At 43.9% G+C, this 19,254-nt stretch overlaps 1 protein-coding gene across 1 annotated transcript in view; it reads right to left on the bottom strand.

Annotated features, from left to right (window-relative positions):
• ARHGAP39 (Rho GTPase activating protein 39) overlaps positions 1-19,254 on the bottom strand; it is a 164,420-nt gene that overhangs the window by 13,078 nt on the left and 132,088 nt on the right. Inside the window, exons 7-8 of the mRNA XM_066578706.1 lie at positions 6,711-6,910; positions 2,842-2,933 (exon numbers count right to left, since the gene is read on the bottom strand). Of these exons, the coding sequence (XP_066434803.1) occupies positions 2,842-2,933; positions 6,711-6,910 (292 nt within the window). The remainder of the gene's footprint in view (positions 1-2,841; positions 2,934-6,710; positions 6,911-19,254) is intronic.

Raw genomic sequence — 19,254 nt, 5'->3', positions numbered from 1 at the left:
TTCTGGTTGCTTCTTTTTTTTACTAGACTAGCTTTCTGACGTGCTGCTAGTGCAACTTCAAGTTCAGAACTCAGGTGTTCCATGCTTGTGCAGTTGCCGATTCAGAGCTCAGCGAATGTTTTCTGCTTGTATAACTACAAATTCAGAGCTCAGTGTCAATTTCCTGCTTACAAGCCCAAAGCTTAGTGGGCGTTCTCTATAAAGTTATGCTCATATGCATGGATGGGTAAAGAAATTTCTGCAATGTTCCGTGCATGTGATGGAGGCAAGTCAATGTGCCTGCCACCAAAAAATGCATTCACATGTGTAGAACTGATTTTAAATTCCGCGGCATTTACAGCAGCAGAAAAGTGGATGCGATTTAGAAAATCTCAGCCACGAGCTGCGGAAATAACCTGCGCAAAACCTGTGCGGAAATTGACATGCAGTGCGGAATTTGATTCCATTCACCTCTCGTCAACAAGGGGGTGAATTCCGCACAGGAGTTTGTGCTAAAATCCACTTTAAAACTCGCACCAATGCGAGTTTGGAGGCAGGCTCTCCGCGGCGGATCTGCTGCAGAATGCACGCTGCAGGAATTCCACTGCAGATCGCCCCACCCCAGCCCTTCCTGTGTGGACCCAGCCAATGGTTATCTTTTCCTCATTACTGATACAGGTCCAACATGATGCAAATCACAAGGTTCACAGACATTTTTACTAGAAACCACTGTGGTTTTGTAGCTTTAATAAGCTTCCCTTGTGTTTGTTGCATAACTGCAAAAATTCTCCACAAGGCCACTCTCACACATCCGGTTCTTACCGCGATTAAAAATGCCGCAGTAAAATTATCCCATTAATTTCAATGGGGCCTCACAAACACGTGCTTGAATGCTGCGATTTTCGAGCGCTGTCTGCTCTATTTTTCCATGTTTAGCGCACTTCATCAATGATGGGGTGCACTAAGACACGCTGTTGGAGGCAGTAACCTGCCTCTGAAAACGACAGTAAAATCTCAGCAAAGTGCCGCGATCGAAATCGCGGCGCTTTGCCGACAGCCTGTGTGCAAGTGGCCTTAAACCACATACAGTTTTTTCCACACAGTTCTTGAAAGTGCGACAAAAACCCACATCTTATCTGAAAAGGTCATTAAATGAATGAATGTTTAGCAGTATTTTGTGCCTGTATGACCTCCCCTATATAGCATCATGTCTCGCTTGCATTCTGCAGTGACCTGGAATTATATCCTGCCCCTGTATAAGTAAGTACAGCCTCTTTCAGTGATGTGTTGTTAATTTGATCTCATTTCAGTGATTTGCCTATCTCTTCCCCTTCATAAAACAAAATCTAACACTGTGTAAAGGCCCTTTTACATACAACAATTCGCTCAAACGGGCGAAAGTAAGTGATAATCGTTACATGTGAATGCGGGCAGTCGTCCATTACTTGTTCACTTGTCTTTCAGTGCTGGTTTTTAGCCGGCATAAAAACCATTGTTAAGCCGCTGAGAATTTGTTCCATTTAAATGCAGTTCGCTCGGCCTTTTCAGCGACTTAAGGATGGATTTGTTTGCTTTGCATAAACAATGAGCGCATGTCAGGAGAGGACAATGTACTCATTGTGTATACAAGGGAGAAAGACAATGGAATCTGCAGGCCAGACAATCTGTTACTCAAACACACATCCAGCTGCTACTGAATTTACATAAACTAATGAGGGAAAGTACAGATTAGTAGGTGCCAAGTCATTTTATTAAAAAATGCCGACAATTTGTTCACAATTCCTTCAGTCGTGCGGTTGTTTAGGCAATAATCGTAGTGTGTAAAAGGGTCTTAAAGGGGTTGTCCCGCGGCAGCAAGTGGGGTTATACACTTCTGTATGGCCATATTAATGCACTTTGTAATATACATCGTGCATTAAATATGAGCCATACAGAAGTTATATACTCACCTTCCCTGCGCTGGCGTCCCCGTCTCCATGATGCCGTCTAATTTCTGCGTTCTGGCTCCGCCCCTTCTACGCGTCATTGCGTAGCTCCGCCCCATCACGTGTGCCGATTCCAGCCTCCTGATTGGCTGGAATCGGCACACGTGACGGGGCGGAGCTACGTGATGACGCATAGAAGGGGCGGAGCCAGAACGCTGCTCGTGCCCGGACCGAACAGAAGGGAGGAGACCCTTTTGCGCAAGTGCGTCTAATCGGGCGATTAGACGCAGAAATTAGACGGCACCATGGAGACGGGGACGCCAGCGCAGGAAAGGTGAGTATATAACTTCTGTATGGCTCATATTTAATGCACGATGTATATTACAAAGTGCATTAATATGGCCATACAGAAGTGTATAACCCCACTTGCTGCCGCGGGACAACCCCTTTAACGGCTCTTTTACACCGACTGATAAATCATTCAGATTCATACATCCAGCGGTAATCTGAACAATTATCCCTCAGTGTAAATGCTGCCCCGACTGAATGACGAGTGAGAATTTGTTCGCTTTTTGTTCAGTTTATGCATGCACAAAACTGGATGACGGATTGTCCTGTGTAAACAGGCAGTATCATCTATGAACGAATGCCTGTTGATTGTGAATGGAGGCGGGTGGGTCGGAATGATCCCTAGTACACTCCGCCTCCATTCATTTAGCGATGTTCGTTCCTCTGTAAAAGCACAGGAACGATCATCACTGGGACGACCTGTCAGACATTTGCGCCCGACAGGTCGTCCCATGTAAAAGAGCTCTAAGGGGAAGCAATACCTTTAAAAATGTTATTTCTGGAGACATTTTTAAAGTGGTGGAGGTTACATGTTCTGAGGATTAAGAAACTTTTGATGGGAAGCAATTCAATCCAGTCAGTGACTAACCTGGCACATGCGGATCTTCCAGCCCGGTTGGAATCTTCCACTGATCAACTTGCAGCTTTAGGGCATTCACTTCATCTATATCTCCAGGAACCCTGAAAAGAGAAACAATGCAGCTGTAACAGCTGTACTATATAAATCAAACCCTCCACTGTCTGCAGACACTGATTAAATAACTTCTTAAGGAAAATGACAGAGAGGAGTGCAGCTTGTCACACTCAGTCATGTGTTCTATCAGAGGACTTGGTGCCACGTGTGACTTCCTATCAGTGACCTGTAACATGACAGAATATCTGAAGTGTCCCCCCTGAGCATATCTTCATCTACAGCCCCAAGCAGCTTCCTCTCTTCATCAGCCTGTTACAAGTTTGATGCTGCACATTACATTTGTAGTGAACAGATTTTAAGCCCTTGAAGACACATATAAATAAACAAACTAATCGTGTCATTTTGGGGGGTCTTGTTTTTAAGGCATTCACATACAAAGCAGCAAAAATGACGATTAATCTTGACTGTTTAAACAATATACTGCAATACTTTCAGTATTGTAGTGTATTGTATTTTTTGCAGGCGAACTATTAAGCGTTGCAATAGGCAAAGCTTAACACGCAGAAATACATGGCAACCCTGGGGACCTTCACAAGGCTCTAGACTACCATGACACTTGAATGGCACCTTACCGCTGCTGGGCCATTTAAATGTCAGGGTTAGTGGAATCTAAATGGTTGATGGCTGCGATCAGAATTTTTTGATCACAGTCACTGTTGTCAGGCAACAGCTGTCAAAAACAGCCGACACCCACTACGAATAGAACAAGTTCAGCCGGCTGCATACTAATCCCGCACACATCTGATGAACATATATATTGAATGTTGCCAAGGGGTTAAAAATCCAGTAGAACCCCTTAGACTAACTTCACACGGCAGGAATCACAGCCCGATATCGCCCTCGCCATCCATAAGCAAGCCTCAGGGGTGCGAGACGTGTTCATGTGAAAACAGCCTGGCATTACTTCGGGATGAAGCAATCCCTTGCCGCAGCTGTCACAGCCGTTGCAGAGGATCGCAGAGTTCTCTCATTTAAAACAATGGGGCTGTGATGCGAGATCATGCAGCCAGATAGAACATGCTGCGATTGGTTTCCGGCGTAGCATCGCAGTTGCTCATATGTATGTCCCCATGGGGCTCGTATTCGTGCGATATTTGTGCGTCTCGCAATGCACAATCCCGTGTGATTTTCTCGGCAGTGTGAAAGCGGACTTAAAGATGCAGTGAATCTATCCCCAGTTTTTTCACCTTCACGTTCCAAAAGCCGTAACCTTTGTATTCATGTCGCTGTAGCCATATGAGGGATCGCTTTTTGCACGATGAGTTCTATTTACAAACGTCACCATTTTGGAGATCATTTACCGTATCAAAAAACGTGTCAATCTTGCAATAGCTTTTTGTGTTGTGCCTTTACAGCATCCACCTTGCGATATAACCGACCTAAAACTTCTATTCTGTGTCGATGCGATTATAGCGACACCAAATGTAGATAATTTTGTTTACTACTTTTGCACAATAAAAGACACGGTTCTGAGAAAAAAAATGTTTTTCTGTCGTCACATTCTGAGCCATAACTCATTTTCCCATCAACAAAGCTACATAAAGCTTATTTTTTTGTGGGATGAGTTGTAGGCTATTTATTACTTTCCAGTCTTGTTTTTATACCTGTATTGGGGTAAGAAACAGCTATTCTGGCATTATTTTTTCACAGCATTCACTGCTCAGCAGAAATAATGTGTTAGTTTTATAGCAGAAGTCTCTACGGTTGCGGCCATACAAATTATTTGTACTTTTTAATGTTTTTCTCTCCATGATAAAGCATTTTGGATGAGCCAATATATATTTTGTATTTCCTTTGGGTTTAGTTTTATTTTTCTGTACACCATTTTTTTAAATTCTCAGTGGGGAACTTGACTCTGTGGTCGTTTCATTGCTGATTAGAGATGAGCGAGCACGCTCGGATAAGTCAGTAACTCGAGCGAGTCTCGCTCTTCTCGAGTAACTGCATTCTTGTCCAAGCATGCTGGGGGCTGGGGGGTGGAGCGGGGGGAAGAGAGAGAGAGATCTCTCTCACGCTCTCCCCCGCCGCCCCCCTGAGCACGCTCGGACAAGAATGCAGCTACTTGAGAAGAGCGAGGCTCGCTTGAGTAACTGACTTATCTGAGCGTGCTCGCTCATCTCTTATGCTGATATAATCAGACACAATAGTTTTTTTTATCATTCTGTTACTCTAATCCCCTATACCTAATGTCAGTGTAGAACGACAGGGCCTAATAGCCATACACATATGACCGACACGGCCCTGCCTTCTGTCACTTAGATGCCATAGCTTCTGAGGAGCTAAAAGGTCGGGATCAATCATCTCCAATCCCAGTCCCTACACTGAAGTGTCAGCTGAAGTGAGGTTCCAGCTCCACTGTCATCCCGCACCTTACATTTACAGCTCTCGGGAAGAATTACACAGTGTTAGCACCTTGAATGTACAGCTGATGGCACAAAGGGAGGTAAAAGTTCCTGCTCAAATAATGTGACGGATAAACAAGCTTTTAACTGCGTTTTTCATATCCTTTTCCATATGTTATCACAGTTTTCCTTCAGGGTCAATGCATGGCTGATTGCATCTTTCCCCGATGATAACAGGTGATCGCAGCACCAATGTAAATTTGAAAAGGGGCTACATTCATTGACAACACCTTTAACCTTTTAGTGACCGGGCCTATTTTGGACCTAATGACGCAACGATTTTGGGGAATTTTCATTCTGACTTTTCAAAAGTCATAACTTTTTTATTTTTCTATAAACACAGCTATTTGATGACTTGCTTACTGCGTGGCGAGCTGGAGTTTGTATTGGCACCATTTTGAGGTACATGTAATGTACTGTAAAACTTTTACTAATTTTTTGGGAGGGCAAGGTGAAAAAAAAAACATAGAAATTCTGCCACTTTTTATGGTATTCCTCATGCAATACAAATGACATAACGTTTTTCTGCAGGTCAGAACGATTTTTTTTTGTATCGCTGCAATGGCAGACCCAAAACATTTAGATTTTTCCATTGAGGAAGCTCTGTGAGGGCTTGTTTTTTTTGCATGATAAGCTGTAGTTTTTATTGTAACCATTTTGGCTCTGTGTTTGGGATAAAAATTGTGTTCAGTATATTGAATGGGTTGTTGTAGATGTGATGGTACCAAAATGTTGGGTTTTTTTAAACAAAAAAGGGGAAAAGTGCACAAAAAAGTTTTTCTTACTATCTTTTCAATGTTTGTTTTGGACTCGGTTTAATGTTCTTTTTTACATTTTTTTTAATGTCCCTGTAGGGAATTTGAACCTGCGATCTCACGATAACTCAGATAATACACTGCAGTACCATTGTTCCTGCCTATGAAAGGCCATGGCGGACCCAGACATCACTGACTGGTGTTCAATTGCCACAGCAACCCATTAACCCTCCACGATTTCATGGTGGAGTGCTGATGATGTCACAGAGGAACGCCATCCCTCTGTTAACCTCATACATGCTGTGATAACCTCCTTACCTGCCATGATAAATGTTTAACAACAGGGATCGGTGTTCCCACCAATCCCCGATGTTGCAGTGGGAGGCCACCTATCAGTCACAGCCAGCTCTCACTACGGATGGCGTAAATAAATGTAATTTTGCACTGACCCCTTCTCACACAGGACACACATCCATCCATCCATCTATCTATCGAGAGATAAGAGAGATATAGATAGATAGATAAGAGAGAGAGATACTCAAAACCTCTGAAAAACTGTGTGACTTCCCACATGTGTATCATAAATATTTACATCATCAGTGAGTACCTGAAAATGCCCTCAGTTTGGTCGCCATTTAGAGCCAACACCTCCTCGGAGAGACGTGTTTGTACCCAAGGCAACTGCCTTTCGGGATATTTCTCTTTCTGCATATTCATGATCTCCTGTAAGGAGCTGCCGAACATGGAGGGGCTGAAGACGGCGTTCCGGGCGTGCTTGATTTCCTCTAGATTTGGTTTCTTCAATCCCTAGAAGCCAAATAATAGTGATTAGATATAACGTAATAATCATAAAACTCTGCAAATACCTACAGGGAGTGTCCAACCTGACAGCGTGTAAAGGTCCATTTAACGATCATCGCTCAAAATTCGTTTAAGCGATCAAAAGTGATCGATGGTTTTGCTTTTAAAGACGACCGTTTAAACGTAACGATTATCGTTGGAAAATGGACAATAAACGATAATTGAACGATAGTTTGTTTGAATGGCGCGTGCGTCAGTGAAGGTAAAAAAATGAGGTAAAACAATCATTAAACGACTGAACGATTTTCATTTAAACAAAACGATAAGCGAACTGCCAAACGGACCGAAAGACGATGAACGAATTACTAACGAAAAGTGCGCGATGGGCGCGCGTTTACACGTAACGATTATCGCTCACTTTCGACATTTTCAACAAATTATGAGCGATAATCGTTGCTTCTAAATGAGCCTTAATCGTCCCGTCTTCATACTTATATACTAGAAACAATTATAGCGTACGATTGTACGATTAGACGCCATATTTACAGTACACACAAACAGATGGCTCCTCTGCACCGCAGGCCCACACAATGATCATTGTTCCTAGACAGGTAGCGGCCTCCTTCCCTGCAGCGAGACATGACATTGTATAGATTACTACCAGGATTAGAGACCTGGCCTCTGCCCCAGGAGGTGACATCTCAGCAGCCAAGACATCCTGTAAATCTGCATGACATCAACCTACTACAGACAGTCCCGCTCGGTGTCACTCACAGAGCCCATATTATACATCACAAGCTATTCATGTATTATTTATACGATTACTACTATTATGCAATGGAAATAATACACTGCAGTAAAGAGATACGTATCAGAACTGGATTGTCTCTGGAGAGTAGATATAACCCCCTGAGAATGCATGGATCATATGAGACTCGCAAGAATAGGAAAGACGTGACCCCTAGAAGGTGTAGGGAAAACACCACCCTTAGAGCAACGCTTCCCAACCCCAGTCTTCAAAGCACCCCGCCAGGCCATGTTGTCAGGATATTCTATAGTAAGAACATTGACAATTGACAGTAAGGCATTGACAATAATTACATCACCTGTGTAATACTGAGCAAATCCAGAAAACATGACCTGTTGAGGGGCTTTCAGGACTGTAGTTGGCAAACACAGCCCTAGAGGATATAGATAGGATGGATGTCGGGATGGCACGACCCCCGGAGGATGTCGGAAAAAGCACAATCCCCGAGAGGATGTCGGGAAAGCCTGAACCCCCAGAGGATGCCGGGAAGACACCCCCACCCCGTCCCCAGAGGCTGTCGGGAAGACACCACCCCCCAGAGGACGTAAGGAAGACACCACCCCCAGAGGACGTAAAGAAGACACCACCCCCAGGGGACGTAAGGAAGACACCACCCCCAGGGGACGTAAGGAAGACACCACCCCCAGGGGACGTAAGGAAGACACCACCCCCAGGGGACGTAAGGAAGACACCACCCCCAGAGGACGTAAGGAAGACACCACCCCCAGAGGACGTAAGGAAGACACCACCCCCAGAGGACGTAAGGAAGACACCACCCCCAGAGGACGTAAGGAAGACACCACCCCCAGAGGATGTAAGGAAGACACCACCCCCAGAGGATGTAAGGAAGACACCACCCCCAGAGGATGTAAGGAAGACACCACCTCCAGAGGATGTAAGGAAGACACCACCTCCAGAGGATGTAAGGAAGACACCACCTCCAGAGGATGTAAGGAAGACACCACCTCCAGAGGATGTAAGGAAGACACCACCTCCAGAGGATGTAAGGAAGACACCACCTCCAGAGGATGTAAGGAAGACACCACCTCCAGAGGATGTAAGGAAGACATCCCCTCCAGAGGATGTAAGGAAGACATCCCCTCCAGAGGATGTAAGGTAGACACCACCTCCAGAGGATGTAAGGAAGACACCACCTCCAGAGGATGTAAGGAAGACACCACCTCCAGAGGATGTAAGGAAGACACCACCTCCAGAGGATGTAAGGAAGACATCCCCTCCAGAGGATGTAAGGAAGACATCCCCTCCAGAGGATGTAAGGAAGACATCCCCTCCAGAGGATGTAAAGAAGAGACCACCTCCAGAGGATGTAAAGAAGAGACCACCTCCAGAGGATGTAAGGAAGACATCACCTCCAGAGGATGTAAGGAAGACACCACCTCCAGAGGATGTAAGGAAGACACCACCTCCAGAGGATGTAAGGAAGACACCACCTCCAGAGGATGTAAGGAAGACACCACCCCCAGAGGATGTAAAGAAGACACCACCTCCAGGGGATTTAAGGAAGACACCCCCCCCCCCCCCAGAGGATGTAAGGAAGACACCACCCCCAGAGGATGTAAGGAAGACACCACCTCCAGAGGATGTAAGGAAGACACCACCTCCAGAGGATGTAAGGAAGACACCACTCCCAGAGGATGTAAAGAAGACACCACTCCCAGAGGATGTAAAGAAGACACCACCCCCAGAGGATGTAAGGAAGACACCACCTCCAGAGGATGTAAGGAAGACACCACCTCCAGAGGATGTAAGGAAGACACATCCTCCAGAGGATGTAAGGAAGACATCACCTCCAGAGGATGTAAGGAAGACATCACCTCCAGAGGATGTAAGGAAGACACCACCTCCAGAGGATGTAAGGAAGACATCACTTCCAGAGGATGTAAGGAAGACATCACCTCCAGAGGATGTAAGGAAGACATCACCTCCAGAGGATGTAAGGAAGACATCACCTCCAGAGGATGTAAGGAAGACACCATCCCAAGGGCTAAACTGAGCATCTGGGGCAGCCATGGGGCCAATGAGAAGTAGGAGGAAGAACGGAGAAGACTCAGCAGGGGCCGAAGATGCAGAGGACTAGCTTTATGTACAGCAAATCTGAGACTAGATGTCATCATAATCTGGGATACAATCCTGTATATAACATCTAGTGATGGGGACACAATCATGTATATCACATCTAGTGATGGGACACAATCATGTATATCACATCTAGTGATGGGGACACTATCATGTATATCACATCTAGTGATGGGGACACTATCATGTATATCACATCTAGTGATGGGACACAATCCTGTATATAACATCTAGTGATGGGACACAATCATGTATATCACATCTAGTGATGGGGACACAATCATCTATATTACATCTAGTGATGGGACACAATCCTGTATATAACATCTAGTGATGGGACACAATCATGTATATCACATCTAGTGATGGGGACACAATCCTGTATATTACATCTAGTGATGGGACACAATCATGTATATCACATCTAGTGATGGGGACACAATCATGTATATTACATCTAGTGATGGGGACACAATCATGTATATCACATCTAGTGATGGGACACAATCCTGTATATTACATCTAGTGATGGGGACACAATCCTGTATATCACATCTAGTGATGGGGACACAATCCTGTATATCTCATCTAGTGATGGGGACACAATCACCCCCAGGGGACGTAAGAAAGACACCACCCCCAGAGGACGTAAGGAAGACACCACCTCCAGAGGATGTAAGGAAGACACCACCTCCAGAGGATGTAAGGAAGACACCACCTCCAGAGGATGTAAGGAAGACACCACCTCCAGAGGATGTAAGGAAGACATCACCTCCAGAGGATGTAAGGAAGACATCCCCTCCAGAGGATGTAAGGAAGACATCACCTCCAGAGGATGTAAAGAAGAGACCACCTCCAGAGGATGTAAGGAAGACATCCCCTCCAGAGGATGTAAGGAAGACATCCCCTCCAGAGGATGTAAGGAAGACATCCCCTCCAGAGGATGTAAGGAAGACACCACCCCCAGAGGATGTAAGGAAGACACCACCCCCAGAGGATGTAAGGAAGACATCCCCTCCAGAGGATGTAAGGAAGACACCACCCCCAGAGGATGTAAGGAAGACACCACCTCCAGAGGATGTAAGGAAGACACCACCTCCAGAGGATGTAAGGAAGACACCACCTCCAGAGGATGTAAGGAAGACACCACCTCCAGAGGATGTAAGGAAAACACCACCTCCAGAGGATGTAAAGAAGAGACCACCTCCAGAGGATGTAAGGAAGACACCACCTCCAGAGGATGTAAGGAAGACACCACCTCCAGAGGATGTAAGGAAGACACCACCTCCAGAGGATGTAAGGAAGACACCACCCCCAGAGGATGTAAGGAAGACACCACCTCCAGAGGATGTAAGGAAGACACCACCTCCAGAGGATGTAAGGAAGACACCACCTCCAGAGGATGTAAGGAAGACACCACCTCCAGAGGATGTAAGGAAGACACCACCTCCAGAGGATGTAAGGAAGACACCACCTCCAGAGGATGTAAGGAAGACACCACCTCCAGAGGATGTAAGGAAGACACCACCTCCAGAGGATGTAAGGAAGACACCACCTCCAGAGGATGTAAGGAAGACACCACCTCCAGAGGATGTAAGGAAGACACCACCTCCAGAGGATGTAAGGAAGACACCACCTCCAGAGGATGTAAGGAAGACATCCCCTCCAGAGGATGTAAGGAAGACACCACCCCCAGGGGATGTAAGGAAGACACCACCCCCAGAGGATGTAAGGAAGACACCACCCCCAGAGGATGTAAGGAAGACACCACCCTTGGAGGATGTAAGGAAGACACCACCCCCAGAGGATGTAAGGAAGACACCACCCCCAGAGGATGTAAGGAAGACACCACTCCCAGAGGATGTAAAGAAGACACCAGATCCAGAGGATGTAAGGAAGACACCACCTCCAGAGGATGTAAGGAAGACACCACCCCCAGAGGATGTAAGGAAGACACCACCCCCAGAGGATGTAAGGAAGACACCACTCCCAGAGGATGTAAAGAAGACACCACCCTCAGAGGATGTAAGGAAGGCATCACCTCCAGAGGATGTAAGGAAGACACCACCTCCAGAGGATGTAAGGAAGACACCAGATCCAGAGATTGTAAGGAAGGCATCACCTCCAGAGGATGTAAGGAAGACACCACTTCCAGAGGATGTAAGGAAGACACCAGATCCAGAGATTGTAGGGAAGACACCACCTCCAGAAAATCTTAGGAAGACACCACCTCCAGAGATTGTATGGAAGACACCACCTCCAGAAGATCTTTGGAAGACACCATCTCCAGAGATTGTATGGAAGACACCACCTCCAGAAGATCTTTGGAAGACACCTCCAAAGGATGTAAAGAAGACACCACCCCCAGAGAATGAAGAGAAATCACCACTTCCAGAGGATGTAGATAACAATGCCTCTCAGGGGATGTAAAGAAAATATGACCTCCAGGGAATGTAGGGAAAATGCAACCTCTAAAGGATGTAGACAGGACATGATTTCAAGAGAATGTAGAGAAGAATGATCCTCAGAGGATCTGGAGAAGACATGAGGTATTAAGGGTGTAGGGAAGATATATTTTCTTGAGGATCCAGGTAAGACATGCCCAGTAAGAATGAAAAGCAGACATACTGTAACCCATTGGGAATGTAGGGAATACGGGGTCCCTAGAGGATGCTGAGAAAACGCAGCCACCTGGGAATGGGAAAGCTAAAATAGAAGTTTGCGTGAGGACTGACCAGGATGATGAGGACCTGTGACATGGATTGCGATCTTGTATATTTTGGCCACATTTTTGCAAGATGCGATCTGGATGCAGGATATTGGAAAAGTGTAAGGTATGTTTACTTTGTGGGGTGCACTCAGAAGGTGCTGGGCAGCCAATCTGATCTAATAGTATGGATGTGACCAACAGGTTACTAGCTATTGTAGTGCACTACGCAGCAAAATCTGGAAGAAAACCTGCTGCAGTCTGCAAGAGAACTGCCGCATTAGAAAAGATTTAATTTCAGCCTAGACAATGACCCTAAACATAAAAACAAAGTTGCACAGGTATGGATTGCAGACATCCAACTCCGGACCACAATCCAATTATGGAATGGGGAGGGGAAGTCTCTTCTTATAGACACTGTTAGCACATGAAAGCATCATGCAGAAGAAGCAGAACCTGTCATCAGAACCATAGCAATATTACCTTTTGTGTCACCCCCATTTATTCATAGAGTGTAACCTCTTGTGAGCAGGATCCTCACCCCAATTTCCTAATAGATTACAGGATCTACAGGATCCTCACCCCTATTTCATTATAGATTGTAAGCTCTTGTGAGCAGGAGCCTCACCCCAATTTCCTAATAGATTACAGGATCTACAGGATCCTCACCCCCATTTCATTATAGATTGTAAGCTCTTGTGAGCAGGAGCCTCACCCCTATTTCATTATAGATTGTAAGCTCTTGTGAGCAGGATTCTCACCCCTATTTCATTATAGATTGTAAGCTCTTGTGAGCAGGATTTTCACCCCTATTTCATTATAGATTGTAAGCTCTTGTGAGCAGGAGCCTCACCCCTATTTCGTTATAGATTGTAAGCTCTTGTGAGCAGGATCCTCACCCCTATTTCATTATAGATTTAAGCTCTTGTGAGCAGGATCCTCACCCCTATTTCATTATAGATTGTAAGCTCTTGTGAGCAGGATTCTCACCCCTATTTCATTATAGATTGTAAGCTCTTGTGAGCAGGATTCTCACCCCTATTTCATTATAGATTGTAAGCTCTTGTGAGCAGGATTCTCACCCCTATTTCATTATAGATTGTAAGCTCTTGTGAGCAGGATTCTCACCCCTATTTCATTATAGATTGTAAGCTCTTGTGAGCAGGATCCTCACCCCTATTTCATTATAGATTGTAAGCTCTTGTGAGCAGGATCCTCACCCCTATTTCATTATAGATTGTAAGCTCTTGTGAGCAGGATCCTCACCCCTATTTCATTATAGATTGTAAGCTCTTGTGAGCAGGATTCTCACCCCTATTTCATTAGAGATTGTAAACTCTTGTGAGCAGGATTCTCACCCCTATTTCATTATAGATTGTAAGCTCTTGTGAGCAGGATCCTCACCCCTATTTCATTATAGATTGTAAGCGCTTGTGAGCAGGATCCTCACCCCTATTTCATTATACATTTAAGCTCTTGTGAGCAGGATCCTCACCCCTATTTCATTATAGATTGTAAGCTCTTGTGAGCAGGATTCTCACCCCTATTTCATTATAGATTGTAAGCTCTTGTGAGCAGGATCCTCACCCCTATTTCATTATACATTTAAACTCTTGTGAGCAGGATCCTCACCCCTATTTCATTATAGATTGTAAGCTCTTGTGAGCAGGATCCTCACCCCTATTTCATTATAGATTGTAAGCTCTTGTGAGCAGGATCCTCACCCCTATTTCATTATACATTTAAACTCTTGTGAGCAGGATCCTCACCCCTATTTCATTATAGATTGTAAGCTCTTGTGAGCAGGATTCTCACCCCTATGATCAGAATACTTTATTGCTGGATGTAATGTCTGATTTTATCCGTACATGTACCATCTGATTTGTAAAGTACTGCAGAACATGCTTGTGTTACAGAAGTTTACAGCAGCGGATCAGGAAGTGACCAGCCTAAGAGCGGAGTACAGACGACAGGATTATGTGGCCGCCTCTCCTCCTTCCAGCTTGCCAGGCCTCTGGTTTTCGGCTATGACACAAGCTATCACTGGGCAGGAAATAGCCAGCTGTCTGTATGGAGTAATCTTATGTGTGCAGGGATGGCATTACAATGATCCCAATATGCATCACTGCAGACACTCGCAGCAGCCGCTCCCTGCGGAGGTCACAGACTAATCCGCAAGACACATTAAAGGGAAGATGACGGTGTGCTAATGCTGAGGACCCGGAGATCTCATTAGGATGCTGCACTACTACACTGAGGTGTATTACTGGAAGGGTGCAGTGCTGCTAGTTACCATGGTAACACTGTCTTCTCACTGCAGAACGAGTATTAATAACGCAGGTTACTGGCGGTCGCGTGCGCGGCCCTTGGCTCCGTTACCGGCAGTCACCAAGGTGCAGCAATAACTATCCTCCAGATAAGACTATTGATATATTACATAGTACTGGTAATCAAGCAGTCCCATGTAACATAACAGATAACACAGTAATAACTCTCTAGGGATAGATAATTTAACATGTCACCTGCAGTCCCATGTAACACCACACATAATGTAGTAGATGTGACCTGCAGTCCTATGTAACACAACAGATAACACAGTGATAACTGTCTGAGGGCAGATAATGTAGTAGATGTGACCTGCAGTCCTATGTAACATAACAGATAACACAGTAATAACTCTCTGAGGACAGTTAATGTAGCAGATGTCATCTGCAGTCCTATGTAACACTGCAGATAATGTAGTAGATGTGACTTGGAGTCCTATGTAACACCACATAGACTGTAGTAGATGTGACCTGCAGTCCTATGTAACAGCACAGGTAACACAGTGATAACTCTCTGAGGACAGATAATGTAGTAGATGTGACATGCAGTCCTATGTAACATAACAGATAACACAGTGATAACTCTCTAAAGGCAGATAATGTAGTAGATGTGACATACAGTCCTATGTAACCCCACAGATAACACAATGATAACTCTGCTGCATCCCTAGGAGCCGGAGGTCACTGAAATGCCATGCTCTCTCGGAAATACATACTAATAAATGCTGAAACTCTGCTCACTGCTAAATAGAGCAACGGTAATTAATTGGCAGTTAATTAGAAATATTCTCAAGGGCTAAACTGAGCATCTGGGGCAGCCATGGGGCCAATGAGAAGTAGGAGGAAGAACGGAGAAGACTCAGCAGGGGCCGAAGATGCAGAGGACTGGCTTTATGTACAGCAAATCTGAGACTAGATGTCATCATAATCTGGGATACAATCCTGTATATTACATCTAGTGATGGGACACAATCATGTATATCACATCTAGTGATGGGACACAATCCTGTATATCACATCTAGTGATGGGACACAATCATGTATATCATATCTAGTGATGGGACACAATCATGTATATTACATCTAGTGATGGGACACAATCATGTATATCACATCTAGTGATGGGACACAATCATGTATATTACATCTGGTGATGGGACACAATCCTGTATATCACATCTAGTGATGGGACACAATCCTGTATATCACATCTGGTGATGGGACACAATCATGTATATTACATCTAGTGATGGGACACAATCATGTATATTACATCTAGTGATGGGACACAATCCTGTATATAACATCTAGTGACGAGAACACAATCATGTATATTACATCTAGTGATGGGACACAATCCTGTATATCACATCTAGTGATGGGACACAATCCTGTATATCACATCTGGTGATGGGACACAATCATGTATATTACATCTAGTGATGGGACACAATCATGTATATTACATCTAGTGATGGGACACAATCCTGTATATAACATCTAGTGACGAGAACACAATCATGTATATCACATCTAGTGATGGGACACAATCCTGTATATCACATCTAGTGATGGGACACAATCATGTATATTACATCTGGTGATGGGACACAATCCTGTATATAACATCTAGTGACGAGAACACAATCATGTATATTACATCTAGTGATGGGACACAATCATGTATATTACATCTAGTGATTGGGACACAATCATGTATATTACATCTAGTGATTGGGACACAATCATGTATGTCACATCTAGTGATGGGGACACAATCCTGTATATCACATCTAGTGATGGGACACAATCATGTATATCACATCTAGTGATGGGACACAATCATGTATATTACATCTAGTGATTGGGACACAATCATGTATATTACATCTAGTGATTGGGACACAATCGTGTATATTACATCTAGTGATGGGACACAATCATGTATATTACATCTAGTGATTGGGACACAATCATGTATATTACATCTAGTGATGGGACACAATCCTGTATATCACATCTAGTGATGGGACACAATCCTGTATATTACATCTAGTGATGGGACACAATCATGTATATTACATCTAGTGATTGGGACACAATCATGTATATTACATCTAGTGATGGGACACAATCATGTATATTACATCTAGTGATGGGACACAATCATGTATATCATATCTAGTGATGGGACACAATCATGTATATCATATCTAGTGATGGGACACAATCCTGTATATCACATCTAGTGATGGGACACAATCATGTATATCACATCTAGTGATGGGACACAATCATGTATATTACATCTAGTGATGGGACACAATCATGTATATTACATCTAGTGATTGGGACACAATCATGTATATTACATCTAGTGATTGGGACACAATCGTGTATATTACATCTAGTGATGGGACACAATCATGTATATTACATCTAGTGATTGGGACACAATCATGTATATTACATCTAGTGATGGGACGCAATCCTGTATATCACATCTAGTGATGGGACACAATCATGTATATCATATCTAGTGATGGGACACAATCATGTATATCATATCTAGTGATGGGACACAATCCTGTATATCACATCTAGTGATGGGACACAATCATGTATATCACATCTAGTGATGGGACACAATCATGTATATTACATCTAGTGATGGGACACAATCATGTATATTACATCTAGTGATTGGGACACAATCATGTATATTACATCTAGTGATGGGACACAATCATGTATATTACATCTAGTGATGGGACACAATCCTGTATATCACATCTAGTGATGGGACACAATCATGTATATCATATCTAGTGATGGGACACAATCATGTATATCATATCTAGTGATGGGACACAATCGTGTATATTACATCTAGTGATGGGACACAATCATGTATATTACATCTAGTGATTGGGACACAATCATGTATATTACATCTAGTGATGGGACACAATCCTGTATATCACATCTAGTGATGGGACACAATCATGTATATCATATCTAGTGATGGGACACAATCATGTATATTACATCTAGTGATGGGACACAATCATGTATGTCACATCTAGTGATGGGGACACAATTCTGTATATTACATCTAGTGATGGGACACAATCCTGTATATTACATCTAGTGATGGGGACACAATCCTGTATATTACATCTAGTGATGGGACACAATCCTGTATATCACATCAAGTGATGGGACACAATCCTGTATATCACATCTAGTGATGGGACACAATCCTGTATATCACATCTAGTGATGGGACACAATCCTGTATATTACATCTAGTGATGGGGCACAATCATGTATATCACATCTAGTGATGGGACACAATCCTGTATATCATATCTAGTGATGGGACACAATCATGTATATTACATCTAGTGATGGGACACAATCATGTATATTACATCTAGTGATGGGACACAATCCTGTATATTACATCTAGTGACGGGACACAATCCTGTATATCACATCTAGTGACAGGACACAATCCTGTATATCACATCTAGTGACAGGAACACAATCCTGTATATTACACCTAGTAACTGGACACAATCCTGTATATTACATCTCGTGATGGGGACAATATCCTGTATATTACATCTAGTGACGGCACACAATCATGTGTATCACATCTAATGAGGGGGACACAATCCTGTATATTACACCAAGTGACGGGACACAATCCTGTATATCACATCTAGTGACAGGGACACAATCATGTATATCACATCTAGTGACGGGAACAGAATCATGTATATCACATCTAGTGATGGGACACAATCATGTATATTACACCTAGTAACTGGACACAATCATGTATATTACATCTAGTGATGGGACACAATCCTGTATATCACATCTAGTGACAGGGACACAATCATGTATATCACATCTAGTGATGGGGACACAATCATGAATATTACATCTGGTGACGGGACATAATCCTGTATATCACATCAAACAGTAGTGATGGTGACCACTGATGACGACGTCTGGCCAGCTGCATTGTGCCGGATGACCAACTGATGGGGATCCTGAGCGGCGGACGCCTGTCCATTATCTACTGATGACCTTTTCAGGTGACAGGTCATTAGTTAAAAAATCCCAGAATACCCTTTAATATCACTGGTAAAAAAACAAGCACTGACCCCAGCCTCTGGACCAAATTACTGTCCAGGCCGGAGGTTTACTAGCCAGGTAGCAAGCCTATGCATGTATATGACATCCAGCAATGGAAACAATCATGTATATCACAACTAGTGATCAGGACACAATCAGAGATTATCTAGATCAGTGTTTTCCAACTCCGGTCCTCAGTGACCACCAACAGGTCATGTTTTCAGGATATCCTCAGTATTGTACAGGTGATGCAAGTATTGTCGGT

This window comes from Eleutherodactylus coqui, chromosome 9 (genome assembly GCF_035609145.1).
Source record: "Eleutherodactylus coqui strain aEleCoq1 chromosome 9, aEleCoq1.hap1, whole genome shotgun sequence".
Taxonomy (NCBI): Eukaryota; Metazoa; Chordata; class Amphibia; order Anura; family Eleutherodactylidae; genus Eleutherodactylus; species Eleutherodactylus coqui.
Note: the sequence above shows the minus strand (reverse complement) of the source record. Positions and strands in the feature narration are given on the sequence as shown.